The sequence below is a fragment of the Canis aureus genome, chromosome 27 (assembly GCF_053574225.1).
Source record: "Canis aureus isolate CA01 chromosome 27, VMU_Caureus_v.1.0, whole genome shotgun sequence".
NCBI lineage: Eukaryota > Metazoa > Chordata > Mammalia > Carnivora > Canidae > Canis > Canis aureus.
In genome coordinates this window covers 34,814,644-34,832,775 of record NC_135637.1, presented here as the reverse complement: position 1 = coordinate 34,832,775, position 18,132 = coordinate 34,814,644, and the positions used below count along the sequence as shown (strand labels likewise).

Sequence of the window (18,132 nt, the reverse complement as noted above, 5' to 3'; positions counted from 1 at the left end):
AATATGTATTGCAGCTCCATCTTAAAATTGAAGAAATCTTTAAGTACACTGCTTAGGCAGACACTTGAAAGCAAACATTTCAAGGGCTTTCCCCTGGAATCTAGTACTCTTCTCTCTGCTAGTTGTCTGGGCTCCTGGCTAGGTGTGCCCTGACCAAGTGTGCTTTGCCCTAACAGTGAGCTGTAGTGACCTCTCTCAGACAGTCACTCCCTGTGGACCAGGCTCATATACTCCAGCACTGGAAGGGCTTTCAGATTGATCTTGCTAACTCCTCTGTTGTCACGTCTGCCACCTAGACCCAGGTGGAGAAAGTCAGAGCTCCTTCTGCTGATATTGCATACATATATGCATATTTGTGCTTATTTCAGGTCAAACATGCGTTGACATCAAGGACAATGTGGTGGATGAAGGGTTCTACTTCACCCCCAAGGGAGATGATCCGTGCCTGAGCTGCACCTGCCATGGTGGGGAGCCCGAGATGTGTGTGGCTGCCCTCTGTGAGAGGCCCCAGGGCTGCCAGCAGTACCGCAAGGACCCCAAGGAATGCTGCAAGTTCATGTGCCTGGACCCAGGTGAGATTGATGGTGGGTCATGAGTCACCCCCCCTGTTCTGACTTGGAGCCCAGATATCCCTTTGCTTTCTCAGTGGTGGGGACACATGAGGGCTCATGGTACATGGCATAGCAACAGTGGCAGTTTGTTCACAGAGCTGTCTTGTCAGCTTTGATGGCCCAGTAGTCTTGGGGGCATGTGTGTGTCATATGACCCAGCCTTCTCTAACTGCCACCTTATAGGTTGGCTTGTGTCAGCTCAGGGAGGTAACAAGTATCATACACCAGTGAACTTGAAGTTTAATGTGGGTGTCTGTTAGTGAATCCACTAAAACTGGTGGCTTCGAACCTGATCTTTCTCCTCTCAAGACTTATATCCCCATTTGAGCTCTTCTCTGAGTTTGGTGATGTGGAGAGTAATGACATTTTTTATTGCTTATAGTCGTTGATTTTTACTAATAAAATCTTTCAGAAAAAGATTAAATATTACCCGATTAAATATTACCCTCATTTTTGAGAAAAAAAAATTCCTTTCTACCAGGTGATGCTTTATGGTTAGACACTGCACAGACATGTGGTCTCTAGATAGCCCTCTTTTCCTTTACAAAAAAAAAAAAAAAAAAAAAAGCAGGTAACAATCTGGTCTATAGGACCATTAGTCTACATCACATTCCCTACAGCATACTGAATTGTTCTTCACACCAGTATAGTTGGCATCTCTGTGAATTCATGATCACAGGAGAAATGTAAATCAAAAACATGAATTTGTTTTTATCTTGACAGTGTGAGAAAGACATGGACAGGGACTTGTGGAAGTCCCTAAGCTCATGCACCCTGTAGAAGAGCAGCTCAGACAGGGCATAGTGACCATCCCCATCCTCCAGGGCCCCTGTGGAGGAGAAACTGTTTTGCCTAGTGCTGGTGGGACAGGAGCTGGAACTGGTTGGTGTCTGAGGGCCACAACAGCTAGAGCTCTCGTCAGGTAGGGAGTAGTCAGTGCCCCTGCATGCCAGGAGGGCCTAGGGAGAGGTCAGAGCAGTATCAGGGTGTCTGAAGTTTGGCTGAATCAGGCACTCTGGCACATGTCCCACATGTACAATCGGCTGTGGAGAGTAGAGGAGCCTACCAGGGAGCGTGGAGCTTGGGCCTCCTTGTCTTACAGAGTAGACTGTATCTGCTTGTATAAGGTGCATTCATGTATTATGGCAAGTACTGACTGGATGCTTACCAGGTCTCCTGTGTCCTGGCCACATCACTCTCAACCTCCAGCTCCTTACCTTCCACAGGAGTCAAACTCTGGCTTCCATAAGCACATCGCCTGGATTTCTCATTGCATTTCTTAGGAGTCTGCCAGTATTGCCTTACCTCTCCATTCAGGCTTTGTAAGAATGATCAGAACTATATAAGGCCTGTAGAGCCTGCCCAGCCCTGAGGACTTCTTCACAGAACAGGGCTCTCAGGGCATCTGCATGAGACCACATCTAGTACAGGCCGTTTTTCTGAGCAACTTATCCAGGGAGTCTCCTGGTCTCTTTTTCAGCCTTACTTTTGCAGGTCCTCACTGCTTCCCAGGCTGAGCATTTTCTCCTAGGAAGTGTCTTTATTCCAACAAGGAAAGAGACACTGCCACCCAAACTGGGGACATTGGGAAAGTATCCCCTTTAACAAGACAGAATGTCTGCTCTCACCATTCTATTCAAGGTTGTATAGAAGGAAAAGGGCAATGCCAGAAAATGAAAATGTATCCAGACCAGAAAGGGAAAATGAAATCATCTTTTTTTTTTTTTTTTGAAATCATCTTTTTTTAGTAGATGACATGATTATCTGCATAGAAAATCCCAGAGGATCTACAGGAAAGTTACTAACACTAATAGGTATGTTTAGCAAGGTCTCCACGTACAAGGTCAATATATTAAAGCTCTATTGTTTTTATATATATGCTACTTGTGAGCAGTTGGAAATTGAAATTTCTAAGAAAAGTACCATTTACAATAGCACCAAAAACATGAAACTACTAAGTTATAAGCTTTACAAATATGTGCACAAGCTGTGTGCTACAAACCATAAAATACTTATGAAAGAAATAAAAAAATGTAAATAAAAGAAGAGGTATACCATGTTCATGGATTATAAGATTCAGTATCACTAGGCAGTTAATATCCTCAAATTATCTGTGAATATAATTCTGTCCCAACCCAAATTTCAGCAAACTACTTTTATAGACATTGACAAGCTGATTCTAAAATTTATGTAGAGGGGTGCCCTAGCTGGCTCAGTCCGTGGACACATGACTCTTGAGTTCAAGTTCAAGTCCACGTTGGGTATAGAGATTACTTAAAAATTAAAAAAAAAAAAAAAACACAACTTTAAATAAAACTTAAGTAGAAAGGCAAAGGAATTAGAATAGCTAAAACAGTTTTTGAAAAGAACAAAGTTGGAGGATTGATGATACCAGATTTAAAACTTACTGTACAGGGATCCCTGGGTGGCGCAGCGGTTTGGCGCCTGCCTTTGGCCCAGGGTGCGATCCTGGAGACCCGGGATCCAATCCCACGTTGGGCTCCCGGTGCATGGAGCCTGCTTCTCCCTCTGCCTGTGTCTCTGCCTCTCTCTCTCACTGTGTGCCTATCATGAATAAATAAAAATTTAAAAAAATAAAAAATAAAAAAATAAAACTTACTGTACAGTCATAGTAATCAAAACAGTATGGTATCATCAAAAGAAGAGACACCTAGATGAGTGGAACAGAATAGTCTAGAAATAGTCCCACACTTACATGGTCAACTAATATTTCACAACAGTACAAAGGCAATTAAATGAAGAAAGGATAGTCTTTTAACAAATAGTGTTGAAACAATTGGACATCCATATGCAAAAACACACACACACACACCTTTAACTATACATTCTACTCTGTATAAAAGTTAACCCAAAATGGTCTTAGACCTAACTATACAACCACACATTGTAATATTTCTAGAGGAAAATGTATGCTCTAAGAAAGTAAAGTCTGTTAAAGGAAAATAGAAAACATAGAAAAATCTTTGTGACCTAGGGATAGGCAACATTTATAGCTGACATCAAAACCATGATCCAAAAAAGAAAAATTGATAAATTGCACTTCATCAAAATTAAAAACTTCTGCCTTGGGCAGCCCGGGTGGCTCAGCGGTTTAGCACCGCCTTTGGACCAGGGCGTGATCCTGGGGTCCCGGGATTGAGTCCCGCGTCGGGTTCCCTGCGTGGAGCCTGCTTCTCCCTCTGCCTGTGTCTCTGCCTCTCTCTCTGTCTCTGTGTCTCTCATGAATAAATAAAATCCTTTCAAAAAGTAAAATAAAAAACTTCTGCCTTTTGAAAGTTGTTTAAGAGAATGAAAAGATGAGCCACCATCAAAGAAAAAATATTTGTAAAACACAAATCAGAGGTCTTGTGTTCAGAGTATATAAAGACTCTAAAAAGTCAACAATAAGAAAATAAACCACCCTATTAAGAAGTGAGGAAAAGATTTAAAATGAGACTTCACCAAAGAAGGTACATGATGGCAGCCAAGCAGCTGAAAAGATGCTCAACACTGGTCATTTAGGGGAACAGATTGAATGCACGTGGGGTACCATACCTAATTAAAGACTAAAATAACAATTGCCAACACTGAGCAGCGACCTGGGCACAGAGCAACTGCCCTTCTCAGAGTGCTCTCTCCTCCCATCCTGTGCTGCTGCCCTGGGGTCATGGGATCATGAAGCTCTAAGAGGTGAGATGGGGTACCCAACTGTGTAGCTGCCAGGAACAGAGCCTATGTTAGAGTCCAGGGCATTGCCCTCCAGTTCCTGCTGAGCTTCTGCTTCACCTGCTGTCTCTGATGGAAATTTCAAACTATTAAGCACATAACCAAACTCAGTGAAGTGGTGAGCTTGTCATCACTGGAGTTCTTCATGCACAGGCTGGACAGCCATGTAGAAAGGACTTGGGATGGCTCAGGCATTCAGACCGAGGGTCAGGCCAGGTGGACTTCAGGGCACTTTCAGTTCCAAGAGCATCAACCACAGCAGGACATGTCCTCTGGGGCCCAGGTGCTGGCTGGGCACCAGTAGCATGGAAGATAGAAGACAACCCCACTCATGGTGTTGTCCAGAGCCCCATAAAGAGACCAGTCTTGGCATGAGTCCCAGGGATCCAAAAGTTGCCTTCGGGCTCCTAGGACAGTGCTGTCTTCTTTGTGTCTGAGTGTAAATGGCTTTCTTCTAGGAGTTGCTTCCTCCCTCATAATCACCATGGAGGGATGGTCAGGGACCTTGACTGTGTCCTTGGGTTTTTGTTTTTTTTTTTTTCCCTTGGGTTTATTTTAGAAGTGATTAGTAAGAGTCATTGCAAAGGGGCTGCTGCTTTAGGTGCCCCCGTGGGATCTCTGAGCTGGCCACCAATTAACAGACATATCAGCAGCCTCCTGAGTTGACAGACTTCCTCCCACAAAGACAGAATGTTCCTCTGAGACTGGACTAGGATCAGAGGCACCAAAAAAGCAACTAATTGGTGAGAGGATGTCTTTTCCACATATTTTCATCCCAAGCGTTGTCAGCAATAAGTGCAGCTTTGAGGGAAGCTTCCTGGCCCTGTGGGAAGAGGGCAAGCGCGAACTCAGACCATCTGCATTGGTATGGAGCACACTGGGCCAGCAGAAGCAGAAGGGCCCTGGGAGCCTGGCCTCTCACATGGAACCCATGTTGGCCATGAAGTGTCTCCTTGGGGCTGGTGGTTGGGGACCCGCCCACATGGCTGTCACGGTGTTGAGATTTGACAGTGCTTGGCCCTTCTACCCACATGGAGTCCTGCTTCCAGTAGCTACAGGTCAGTCCCTCCATTGAAGCCTCCATGGCATTCCCACTGGTTTCATGGAGGCAGGTATTCCTGGGACCAGTTCGTGGTTCTGTTATTCTGTGACTTGGTGCGAGTGGCCCATCTCATCTAGATGAGAGCCCCTGGAGATGTCTCCTACACTGTAGGCATTCCTCCGGTGCAGTTCTCTTCCCTCACACCTCATCCCATGATCATCATGTGTGCCCCACCCACAGCACCTCCACAGCAAGCACCAAACGAGCACTGGTGGGCACCAGGGCAAGGCAGGGTGTTTCCATGTTGGCAGTGTCAACATTTGGGGCTGAGCACTGTGGTGAGGGCCTTCTTATGCTCAACAGGATGTGGAGCAGTATCCCTAGCCTCTATGCACTAGATGCCAGTAATGCCTCTACCCCCTGAGTGGTTAATGATGACCAAAAATGTCTCCAGACATTGCCCAACGTTCCCTGGGAATTAGAGCCGCCCAGGTGAGCAACCCTGGTCTAGGGTCTGGAGCTTGGTCACATGTGCCTGATTTTGTACTGTGTTGGTTGGGGGCATAGAGGCCCGTAACAGAGCACCCTCTAGCTTTTTAGGCAGAAGGGACTCATCGTATGGAACTTAGGAGTGCTTGGCTGGAAGGTAAAATATTTATCCTGGCCCATGATTTGCTTCTCTCCTTTGGTAATATCCCAGTATTCTTGACCTTGAGCTGTTTGATTTCTGCCATCTCTTCTAAGACCATCAAGTGCAGGGAATCAGGAAGCAAGTTGTTTTGTGTACATATCTGCCTGGTGGTGAAGGGCCATGGCCTTTCCATAGCACTAAGCCCCTGGGGGGGGTCAGACTCTTCTTTTCTGTGAACAGCCATTTTCTTCTTTGAACAGATGGCAACAGCCTGTTTGACTCCATGGCCAGTGGGATGCGTCTGATCGTTAGCTGCATCTCCTCCTTCCTCATCCTGTCGCTGCTCCTTTTCATGGTCCACCGGCTTCGCCAGAGGCGACGGGAGCGCATTGAGTCACTGATTGGAGCCAACTGTGAGTGTGCCTGGCCCTGCCTGTGCAGCCACTGTCAGGGCCCCACCCTAGGCTGTGTCCCCTTTATGGTGGGAAGCACAGAAAGCAGGAAGGGGCAAGGAAGAAGGAGAGGATGTTGACAAGGGTGCCCTGGTGTGTCCCTGTCCCACCTACTCACCTGCTCCTGGGCTGAGTGCACACCTGGGGAACTGGAGGAACTGTCCTTAGGACCTGAAATCAGGCTCCGGACATGTGGACGGAAGGACGCATCTTCAGTGCCAGCTGCCCCCGGGCTCCCTGGCATTCCAGGCCTGGAAGCACGACCCTCGGCAGCCGCCATGTGTTCAGATGGGTGATCACCTCTTACCTTTTCCAGTAGCCTGGACTGTCAGTGGGCCACCGGCCAGGGGTAGGGGGTCAGAGCAGCAGACACTCGAAACTTAGGCAGCTGAGGGTGTGACTCGCCCTCCTCAGCTCGAGTTCTCTGCAGTCAGTGGCCTGTGCCCTTAGTAGAGCTTCTGGAATTGTCCCTTGTCCCAGTGAGCAAGCCAGGCTCCCCAGTCCGTGTGGGGACCAGTGGGATGGATGCAGACCCTGGGGGCTCGAGGTCTGAATCAAGGTGGCGGGAATGCTGAGGGACGCAATTGCACTGGCAGCACTGAACCGGCACGGTCCTTCCCCAGACCCTCTCTCCATGCCAGCTACAAAGACCCTCAAGCTGGAGGAGGGCTGTGGTGACGGCGGGGCAGCAGAAGGGACAGGACGGAGTGACAGGTCACATGTGGGTGAGGGGCAGGGCCGCACTGAAGGGGGTCCAGGTGAGAGATTCAGGGCTTTCATGTGGGCAGCTGGGCACACAAGTGTGACAGGAAGCCTGATGCCCTGGGCCTGGGGGGTGGCGGGGCCAGCCCCAGGAGAGGGTGGCTGACTTGGGGGCTGAGCCGTGTGTGTCTTTGAGTGACTCGGTTGTTTGTTTCTCCCTGCGGTTGCCCAGTGCACCACTTCAACCTTGGCCGGAGGATCCCTGGCTTTGATTATGGCCCAGACGGGTTCGGCACTGGCCTCACTCCACTACACCTTTCTGACGACGGGGAGGGCGGCACGTTCCACTTCCATGACCCTCCGCCTCCCTACACCGCATACAAATACCCAGACATCGACCAGCCTGATGATCCTCCGCCGCCCTATGAGGCCTCCATCAACCCTGACAGCGTGTTCTACGACCCCGCAGGTGCTTCCCCCCGCCCCCAGGGACAGGGAGTAGCACGTCACTCACTGTCCACCATGGGTAGCCAGAGACCTGGTGGCCCCCCTCCCCAATCCACAAGACCCTCAGCCTCCACTTTTTCCTGGCCTTCCGCTTTCCCTTTGGTTTTCCCTTTAAAGTGGAAGGAACCACCATCTGTGGTGGTGCAGATGAAGAGCAGGAGGGCAGATGAAGAGCAGGCGGGCTCTTGCCAGGGCTGCACGTGCCAATGACTGTTGGCGGTGGTCCGATGAACACCTGCTAGCAAGGGGCCCTTGAGGCACACTCAGCTGGGCTCTGCAGAGAGCTGGGGAGCCAGGTGCTGGTGGTTGTGGGTACAGGGCTAGCCCAGAGGTGCAGGGGCCCGCCCTGAGCCCGCTGCTTGGCTGTAAAGACACGTATCTGTGGTAAGCTGAAGAGACACCATCATGACATTCCCTCCTGTCCGGAAGCAGTTCTGTGAAGTGGGAAGAAGGCCCTGTGACACTGGCCCGATTAATCTTTTGTCCATCTGATACTGGAAAGTCATTCCTTGCAGGGCTGTGGAGCACAGAGGGAATGCCAGGTTCCCCACCCATTGCCTGGCTTGTCCTTTTCCCTGTGTGCAGCTCAGGTGTCTCATCCCATTTGCCTGTGTGTGACCACCCTCTTAACACACACAGCCCCCTACGGTACGACAGTGGCAGTGCCCTACTCCCAGGTGGCCGACTCCTCGCGCACCCACATGCCACAGCAGAACCAGTGTCCTGGGGCCTGTTTGTTCACAAGTCCTGCTTCTCTGTGGTCTGTAGGCAAGACCTGGATTGGTCCGATTATCCCAATCTGCTGTCAAGTGGGTCAGGGTAGAACAGGCTTCCTGCCAGGGACCCTGCTGGGGGGCAGCAGGTCCCAGATGCCTGCATGGAGCAGGTTGTCAGAGCAGATGCTCCCCGGGGCAGGGTACCGGGACTCGGAGGCTGGGGAAGCCGCCAGGCGAAGGTGCGCACCGGGCCCCCATGGCCCGAGCCTTCCGAGGCCAGAGTGACGGAGCAGGCATGCTGAAGGCACTGGGCTGCCACAAAGCTTCCCTCAAAGTGAAGATTTCTGCACATCTCCGTGAGGTTTGCAGAGCTGTGTGCTCGGGGCCTGCCTCCTGCATTCCCATTCACATATTCCAGCCACAGCCTGTCCTTGGCCAGCCCGGAGCTCCCTCCTGTCACAGGAGCCCTGCTTTGACTCCCCTCAAGTCAGAAAGAATTTTCCCCCTCCCCTGACTTTGTTTGGCTGACCGTCAAAGCCTGTCCCCGCCGTCACACAGCATGGCTTGCTTGTGGCTGTACCATGGCACCTTGCACCTTGCCAGGTACAAAGGTGAGGGGTGAGCACACTGCCCCCCCACTCACACCTTGGTGGGAACATTCAGACAGCAGGAGCGTTCCCTGGTTCTGTCTAGCTCCACTCCTCCCCTGTGCCAGACCCACCATCCTGCTGACCCCCTTCTGTCTCCCTGCAGACGATGATGCCTTTGAGCCAGCAGACGCCAGGCCGCCAACCCCGGGGGATGGTGGCGGTGAAGGTGCGTCTCCCCGGCGCCTGGAGCACCCTCTGCCTGCCGCAGAGGCCTCTCTGGCAGATCTGGAAGACTCTGCCGACAGCAGCAGTGCCCTGCTTGTGCCCCCTGACCCTGGTCCAGGAGGCACCCCCACAGAGGCACTGCCAGGGGGCGGCCGCCACAGCCGCAGTTCCCTCAGTACCGTGGTATAGAGGACGGCCCAGCCCACGGCCCCGACGGCCAGAGAGCACCTGTTTGCTGTCGAGAAACATTGATCCCCGTGGGAGACTCACAGGGCCCGAATGAGCCTGGACCCAGCTGCACTGCCAGTGTGCACGTGCACAGACCCCACTGACCTCCCGAGGGAGCAGACACTGGGCACCGGGTCTCGAGGGCTCCAAGAACATGCACAGCTTTGGGTCCCTGACTTTTTCTTTTCAAGTGGCAGAAGAATGATGAAGTTAGTTCAGACCACACGTTTCAGAAGTAGGGAACAAAGAAGGCACCGGGGGTGTGGGCAGAGGCCAGACCACACCTGGCTTTGGGCAGGGGAGCCTGCCAAACCGCCTCTGAGCCTGGGGGCCACCAGGGGGCAGGAGGGGTGTTTCCAGGCATGGCTATGTTTGTGGACTGTCAGTATTGTCTGGGCACTTGGTCTGCCACAGGGTGAACAGCCTTGGGGGTTACTATAGCGACTGCTCCAAGGGTCCCCACCACCCCCTCCCCCCCCAGCTGTGAACATCAAGGTGACCCTGCCCCAGGCTGGGGGCTGGCCTGGGCCTCTGGTGCCCGATGCCCTGAGAGGGGGTCTTGGAAAGAGGTTGAACTCCTCACTCTGTCTTTCCAGCTGGGCTCTGTGAAGCCCAGTTCTGGGCCAGGAGGTCCTGGCCCCACCTTCTCATTTTTGTCCCCAGCATTGCTGTGCATGGCTCCCCCAGGAGGCAGCCCTGGAGTTGGGCCAAGGCCCTTCACGCATGAGTGTTCTGGCCCCAGATCCTCCATTGGGGGTTGGCCGGCTCCTATCTGCTACTCTCTGGAGCCCCCACTCCTATTGAATTTGCCCCTGGGCCTGGCCTGCCCCCCACCCCATCTTGTTTGTGCCATAAAGGGTTGTTTCTTTGGGGGAGGGGTGGCTGAAATTAATGCCCTGGGCTGTATCCATCTCCTGAAAGTCCACTTGCACACCACCACCACTGGAGCCAAGTGCCCAGTGGCCGCATGCCACCTTCCCGTGCTCCTCAGCAGCTTGGGGTGCTGGGTACCCTGCCCAGGGGCCTTTTGACCAAGGGACCCTGTTGCCTGCTCCTGGGCAGTGGTCATGTCTCCTGACACGGGGCTTTTAGCATTTCTGAGGTTTGGAGATTAAGCGGGTTCTGTGCGATTTTTAGCACATCCATATCTTTTCTACGTTGTATGTCTGGATCTTTTCTTTTTGTGTGTGCGTGTATGTCTGTGTGTGTGTGTGTGTGTGTGTGCATATGTGTCCAAGTTTTTGCAGGTGGCGGTACACCGGAACTCGGCATGGGGCCCCACTCTCCTCGGCCTGCTGTGACTTCGTGGGTGGCACTGAGGCATGGCCAGGTCTGCACCTCTGCCCCTTGGCTCCTGAGGATCCTGGAGCCCTGCTCCTGGTCCCCTTTGTAGCCTTTCCAGACCAGCGTGCAGTGACAGGAGGGTTGACTAGAAGTGAGTGCTGCTGTGGTGCTTTGTGGTGACAGACCTCGGTGGCACAGTGCAGTCCAGGCGCGTTCTCACACTCTCCCATTGGAAACCTGTTGGACTCTTCCAGTATGGAATGAGATTTTTGAGTTGCCCTACAGAACTGGCCAGAGGTATGAATTTTGAACTGCCTGTCCGGGCTCACAAGATCCAGAGTGCTGGAGGCAGGCCTCAGGCAAGCAGGCTATATGCCGAGGAAGCCTGAGCTCCCCTTGCCAAAGGGCTGATACTTCAAGAAAGGCGTCCTGGGTACATGTTTCCCACACTGGCTGCTGAAGACAAAGCAGGAAGGTTGTTGTGCCTCCAGCATGCTGGGCTCAAGGCAGCTGAGGTCTAGAGCAGCATTCACGGGTCTTACAGGAGCCAGGTGAGTGTCCTGAGCGTGTCTGCTTTGGAGTGACCACCCCGGCGGAGCCCATAGGGACTTGACCTCTATGGCTGAGAGTCCTTCACAACTCCCATGTGTCTGGCCCATGCCTCAGAACCATATATAGAGAGCAGGGGGGTTGGCACAAGATGCATGGGGACTGGGAAACCCTTTGGGGACGAAGGACTGCTGGGGCCAATCAGGCATGCAGGAGGCATTGAGCAGGGAGTGGCCTGAAAGGGTGGACCTGCTTCTGGACTGGCCAGGACTCTGTCCCGGCACCAGGGTACTCAGCCCACTGGTGTCCCTGGGCTGGGCAGAAGGCCTGCGTGCAGTGCTGCTCCAGACCCCTGCCCACTGTGTCTGCAAGAGTTGGTGCCCAGGAGTTGATCTCTGCTGGAGGGGAACAAGGGGGGCGCCAGTGTCTGTCTGGCTGTCCTCAGCCTCCTGTCCTGTTGCCACCCTTTGTAAGATCGGACTGCTCCATGGTCCAACAAAGAATCCAGAGGCCAACCCTAGCTACGACTCTTGTGCTCCTGTGAGAGACTGGGCCCCCAGAGGTACAGGTCAGGCTCTTGGGAGGAGCCTTCCCCCGCAGGACCCAACTTACCTGGTGGAGGAAGGAGTCAATACTGTACATTGTCTCAATGCCTGTTTTTTATGTTTTCCTTTCACTAAGGGTTTTTAGTTTGGGTTTATTTTTGGTTGGGTTGGCACTAATCCTTTTCTTAAGATGCTGTGAGAACCATTTCATTCAAATGCCAAATAAATTTGTGTTCTGGAAGAAGCGTGGTCAGTCTTTGGTATGACCCAAGTCGGGACAGAATGGCACAGTGGTGGGGATGGGCGGATGGAGGAGTTGGAGCATCTGTGCGGCCAGGCACAGGGCTCCAAGATGCTCTGTTCCCTCTGTCTGACCAATGGTCCTTCCAGTAATTTCCCAGTTTGTGGTGGAGGGACAAAAGGGTTCCTAGGGGACTCAGGGGACTCAACCTCAGGCAGGTCCTTGTGCTCATCTCATCTTCCTAAACCAGCATCCTGGCAGTTGGCTCCAGGCTGGGCAGGGGGAGCCCCAGGGCTGGAGAGGTGAGGGACCAGGGTTAGAAAAGGAACAGGGATTCCTTAGGGATAGAATTTTTGAGAACAGGTCCCTCATTCCTGGACACACCTGCTGGGGTGGTAGGGGGGTCTTGAGTGCCATTAGCACTGTTGACAGCACAGCTCTTTCCCTTCACCCCACTGGCCAGTCGTGCTCACATCCACAGGCACACATGTGCCAGATAGAGAGCTCTTTCCAAACGGTGTCACTGTCCCAGTTAGACCAAGGGACAGAGAAATCAGCCCCACTTTCTGGAAGAGCGAATTGAGGGAACTGAGGCTCAAGCCACAGCCTGGGGTTAGGGCCTCAGGAGCTGCTGCAGAAGCCTGAAGTCCCTTCCTAGGGGGTGCAAGGCAGAGTGGGAGGGCTGCAGTTTCCCAGATGGTGGGATGATCCGCCAAAGGAAGGCCTTACCTCAGGTGTGCAGGGAGTGGAGTGGTTCCAGACCCACAGCAGGGGAAAGACATACTCCCTACCCCGGCCTCAAAAGTCAGGAGCATTGGGATTCAAGGTGCCCTCCCCTTTGATCTTCTGTTCTTGCTTGGTGGCCTTGGCTTTTCACTCCCGGCCCCCAGCCTCCCATTTTCTCATCTCTAAATGGGCATCATTGCACCACCCCCATTAGTTGAGAGAATCTGTTCTAAGTGTGGTACTGGCACAAAAACAGACACATAGATCAATGGAACAGAATAGAGAACCCAGAAATGGGCCCTCAACTCTTTGGTCAACTAATACTCGACAAAGCAGGAAAGACTATCCACTGGAAAAAGGACAGTCTCTTCAATAAATGGTGCTGGGAAAACTGGACATCCACGTGCAGAAGAATGAAACTAGACCACTCTCTTACACCACACACAAAGATAAACTCAAAATGGATGAGAGATCTAAATGTGAGACAAGAATTCATCAAAATCCTAGAGGAGAACACAGGCAACACCCTTTTTGAACTTGACCACAGCAACTTCTTGCAAGATACATCCATGAAGGCAAGAGAAACAAAAGCAAAAATGAACTATCGGGACTTCATCAAGGTAAGAAGCTTTTGCACAGCAAAGGATACAGTCAACAAAACTAAAAGACAACCTACAGAATGGGAGAAGATATTTGCAAATGACGTATCAGATAAAGGGCTAGTTTCCAAGATCTATAAAGAACTTATTAAACTCAACAGCAAAGAAATAATCCAATCATGAAATGGGCAAAAGACATGAACAGAAATGTCACCAAAGAAGACATAGACATGGCCAACAAGCACATGAGAAAGTGGGGAGGTTGCCATCAGGGAAATACAAATCAAAACCACAATGAGATACCAGCTCGCACCAGTGAGAATGGGGAAAATTAACAAGACAGGAAACCACAAATGTTGGAGAGGATGTGGAGAAAGGGGAACCCTCCTGCACTGTTGGTGGGAATGGGAACTGGTGCAGCCACTCTGGAAAACAGTGTGGAGGTTCCTCAAAGAGTTAAAAATAGACCTGCCTACGACCCAGCAATGGCACTGCTGGGGATTTACCCCAAAGATAAAGATGCAGTGAAGGACTGAGACACCCGCACCCCGATGTTTCTAGCATCGATGTCCACAATAGCCAAACTGTGGAAGGAGCCTCGGTGTCCATCGAAAGATGAATGGATAAAGAAGATGTGGTCTATGTATACAATGGAATATTCCTCAGCCATTAGAAACGACAAATACCCACCATTTGCTTCGACGTGGATGGAACTGGAGGGTATTATGCTGAGTGAAGTAAGTCAATCGGAGAAGGACAATCATATGGTTTCAGTCATTCGGGGAATATAAGAAATAGTGAAAGGGATCATAGGGGAAAGGAGGGGAAATGAGTAGGAAGTATCAGAGAGGGAGACAGAACAGGAGAGACTCCTAACTCTGGGAAACAACCAAGGGGTAGTGGAAGGGGAGGTGGGCGGGGTATGGGGTGTCTCGGTGACAGGCACTGAGGGAGGCACTTGATGAGATGAGTACTGGGTGTTCTACTATATGTTGGCAAATCAAACTCCAATAAAAAATACACAGGACGTCTGGGTGGCTCAGTGGTAAAGCGCCTGCCTTCAGCCCAGGGCAGGATCCTGGGGTCCTGGGATCGAGTCCCACATCGGGCTCCCTCTGGGGAGCCTGCTTCTCCCTCCCCGTGTCTCTGCTTTTCTCTCTGTGTCTCTCCCTTTCTCTCTGTGTCTCTCGTGAATAAATAAATAAAATCATTTTTAAAAGAATAAAAATAAAGTGTTTTGCTCCAGGGACGCCTGGGTGGCTCAGCGGTTGAGCATCTGCCTTTGGCTCTGGTCATGATCCTGGGGTTCCGGGGTCAAGTCCCCCATAGGGCTCCCAGAAGTGAGCCTGCTTCCCTGCCTGTGTCCCTGCTACTTTCTCTGTGTCTCTCATGAATAAATAAATCTTTCCAAAAAAAAAAGTGTTTTGCTCCAGTAAATGTCAGCAATTGTTGCTGGCACGCAGCCGCAGCCCTAGGATCAGAGCATGTGCCTGGTGATCTCAGAGCTCCGTCTTCCCTGCTGGTGGCCCTGCCTGGACGCCACTCCCTCGGACCCTCTCTGCAGCCTGCAGTGGCCTGCCAGAGAGCTCACAAGACTTAGCCACACCCCTAGCCCACCCCACTAATAAACAGCTGCCTAGCCTGCCCCACTGTCCTCTAGCACTTTCCAGTCCTCTGGAGTCAGTGGCTGCTGCACCATGCAGTCTCTAGGCTTTGCACTTGCCTTCCTCACCGTGCCAATGGTGGTGTGCGGGGACTCAGAGGGTGAGCATCTGGACCCTGCCCATCCCTTTTGGAATCTACCCTCCCTTGTGACTCCCCCCTTCTCCCTGTTAAGCCCTGCCTTTGGTGGGGGGCGGGGGGCTCTTTGGAGGAGGAGGTATTGGGCCTGAGACAGAAGAGAAGAGTCTGTGCTAGCCTCCTCTGGCCTAAGCCCTACACCCCCATTCTTGGACCCTAGCTGGGAAAGAGCTCAGAGTGGACCCAGGTGGCTGTCCCTCATCTTGGTCCCCTGTCCACTGTCTGCAGGCACCTGGTGCTACGACTCCCAGGACCCGAAGTGTGGTGAGGACAGTGTCGTGTGAGGCTGTGTGGGATCCCTCTTTGTCCTGTGACCACTAGACAGCCTGGTGCTAGTGTGACCCAAAAGCAGTGTGCATGCTGAGCTTCTGTGTTCTCTGCAGGTTCTATCTGGAGTCGTGGGCCACAGTGGCTCGCTGGGCACCAGACAGAATGTGTGTGTGTCCCCCTGCATGTGTGTCCAGGGCTGTTGCTTGTTGCTGGTGTGATCTGCAGTCCTGCCATGTGTGCCAAGCTGTTCATATCAGTGGGGACTCAGGCCACTGTCAGTGTGGTCAGTCCATGTGGGAGCAGGTGTCCCCAGTGGGGGTGTGTGACCACTGTGCCGGGAGACCCTTCCACCTCCATCCCCTGTGGGGCAGTCTACCTGCAGGTGACTATGTGTCAGAGTGGCCCAGACCAGGCGGTGCCTGCCTGTGTGAGAGTGCTGCAGACATTGTAACCAGGCCAGGTCGGGGTGTGTGCAGCAGGTGTGTGGGGAAGCCGGGGGCCAGCTTCCTGAGGCTAGGCAGTTTCTGTTAACGTGTGGGAGGGAGCACTGCCTTCCCCCAAGTTGCCTCCCTGACCCCCCTCCACAGATCCCTGGCCTTGTTTCCTCAGGCCCCACCCACTGGAAGGAGATGGCCCCTGCCTGTGGGGGCCCAGCCCAATCCCCCATCAACATTGACCTTCACCTGGTCCAGCAGGACCCTGCCCTGGGACCCTTTATCTTCCAAGGCTACCACTCAGCACCTCCAGGCCCATGGACACTGGAGAATGACGGCCATACAGGTCAGTACCCTGGGGCCAGGACCCCACCCCCACCCCAAACAGGAGCAGGAACCCACCTGGCAGTGAGAACTACCCGTTCCCCTCCCCCACCACACACACCCAGTGATCAAAATTTCCAGTCAGCACAGAAACATCCACACACATTGGTAAAGACACCTTATGCCCCCCATACACAGGTGTCAGGACCCCCCCGCCCCAGAATAACAATCAGCCATTGCCCCCAAGGACCGGGAGTCCGTACGTTCCCACAGGTCAGAATGCCTTAGAAGTCATCACAGCCCCCCAATATCACACATAGCTGTGGATGTGGTGGGTCAAAACTCCAGGCATAGGAAGGCCACCCTCTCCCCACCTCTTGCAGGGTGGGGTATTTCCTCTGTAGGCTGCGGACCAGCAGAGGGGCCTGGACACCCTGGGGAGTGTCCAGGGAGCAGACTAGCCTGGAGGGGACCAGTGCTGGTACCCTGTACCCTAATACACAAGGGTGGGTAGGTGGGGGGAAGAGAGAGTCATGTGCTCCCCTCCCCTCAGTACTGCTCCGCATGGACACTGACCCGCAGAGCCGCCTGGAGATTCGGGGCGCCGGGCTGCCGCTGCCTGCCTACCGTGCCCTGCAGCTGCACTTCCACTGGGGGGGCCCTGGGCGAGCAGGCTCAGAGCACAGTGTGGATGGGCAGCACTACCCCATGGAGGTGGGCGTGGGCATGGGGGAGGTGGTGGGAGTGCCCCGTGCAAGGGGCAGCTGGTACCTCTCGTGATCTGTGCCCCTCCAGATGCACGTGGTCCACATGAACACGAGGTATCAGAGCATAGAAGAGGCGCGAAGTCACCCTGATGGGCTGGCAGTGCTGGCGGTGCTGTTGGCAGTGAGCAAGGGGCCATGTGACTCCCGGCAGTGGGGGAGGACCAGAGGAGCTCCGTGACTCCTCGTGCTTCCCAGAAAGGGGTTCTGCAAAGGGAGCAGAGAGGGCCTGTAGGCCTCCGGTGGGGCTGTTGGGAGGCTGTATAGGGTTTGTAGGATTTAAAGGGTTCCTTTAGAGGATGGGGCCTCTAGAGGTCCTGGGTCTGCAGGGTCAGTGGGGGGTGATCTCCCAGCTGCCCCTCCTGGGGGCCTACCCTCTTCCCTTACAGTCTCCCCTAGACCCCCTCAGAGTTCCCCTTTGGAGACTCGTCCACTCAGCGCCCGTCTCACTTGGAGTCCCCTCCCTAGGAGCGGGACACGGACAACGCCAACTTCTCCGCGCTTGTGTCGGGCCTGAAGAACGTGTCTGAGCGCGGTGAGGAGCCACGGGGTGGCCCCCGGGGCTGGGGTTGCTGGGGGCGGGGGACGGGGTGGCACAGGGAGGCCAGGCGCAGTCCCGCCTCCCCTCCCCTCCCCCGCCCAGGGGTCCCGGCGAATCTGGCACCCACCTTCCCGCTGGCCTCGCTGCTGCCCGGCGCCTCCGGCCTCTCCCGCTACTACCGCTATTCGGGGTCGCTGACCACGCCCGGCTGCCAGCCCGCGGTGCTCTGGACGCTCTTCGCCACCGCGGTCCCCATCGGGCGCGCGCAGGTGGGGCCGCCACCCCTCCCCCTCCTCCCTCCCTCCCGCCGCCCCGGCGCTCCCGACTTCACCGTCTCTGCCCTGAGCCCTCAGGTGGCCCAGTTCCAGACTGTGCCCCGGGCCGGGCTCCCCGGCTTGCGCCCCGCACCGCTCACCGACAACTTCCGCCCGCAGCAGCCTCTCGGGGGGCGCAGGGTCTCGGCCTCTCCGGGCGCCTCCATCCGCGCCGCAGCCTCGGCCCCCGCCCCGCACCTGGCCCCTGTGCGCGGGGCTCTGCTGGGCCTAGGGCTCCGCCTGTGGCTCTGGAGGAGCCCCTAGGACCCAGCTCGACCCCTTCCCGCAATAAACGATGCACAGAGTGACGG

The 18,132-nt window shown here is 53.7% G+C and overlaps 2 protein-coding genes across 17 annotated transcripts in view; both read left to right on the top strand.

The window, feature by feature from the left end:
- DGCR2 (DiGeorge syndrome critical region gene 2) overlaps positions 1–12,052 on the top strand; it is a 99,656-nt gene extending 87,604 nt beyond the window's left edge. For all 15 annotated transcript variants that reach the window (XM_077874662.1, XM_077874661.1, XM_077874667.1 and 12 more), the window contains 4 exons: positions 369–572; positions 6,271–6,423; positions 7,397–7,633; positions 9,141–12,052. In XM_077874662.1, coding sequence (XP_077730788.1) covers positions 369–572; positions 6,271–6,423; positions 7,397–7,633; positions 9,141–9,391 — 845 coding nt within the window. In that variant the 3' untranslated portion in view covers positions 9,392–12,052. The remainder of the gene's footprint in view (positions 1–368; positions 573–6,270; positions 6,424–7,396; positions 7,634–9,140) is intronic.
- Positions 12,053–12,199: 147 nt separating this feature from the next.
- LOC144299233 (carbonic anhydrase 15-like) lies at positions 12,200–18,129 on the top strand. 2 transcript variants are annotated; one of them, XM_077874674.1, is made up of 8 exons: positions 12,200–15,138; positions 15,403–15,438; positions 16,054–16,224; positions 16,756–16,916; positions 16,998–17,090; positions 17,435–17,501; positions 17,610–17,776; positions 17,861–18,129. In XM_077874674.1, the coding sequence occupies exons 1-8, from the start codon at positions 15,072–15,074 to the stop codon at positions 18,083–18,085; spliced, it is 987 nt and encodes a 328-aa protein (XP_077730800.1). In that variant the 5' UTR covers positions 12,200–15,071; the 3' UTR covers positions 18,086–18,129. The 2 variants fall into 2 exon arrangements, with proteins under 2 accessions (XP_077730800.1, XP_077730801.1); XM_077874675.1 differs by lacking the exon at positions 15,403–15,438.
- Positions 18,130–18,132: the final 3 nt, after the last annotated feature.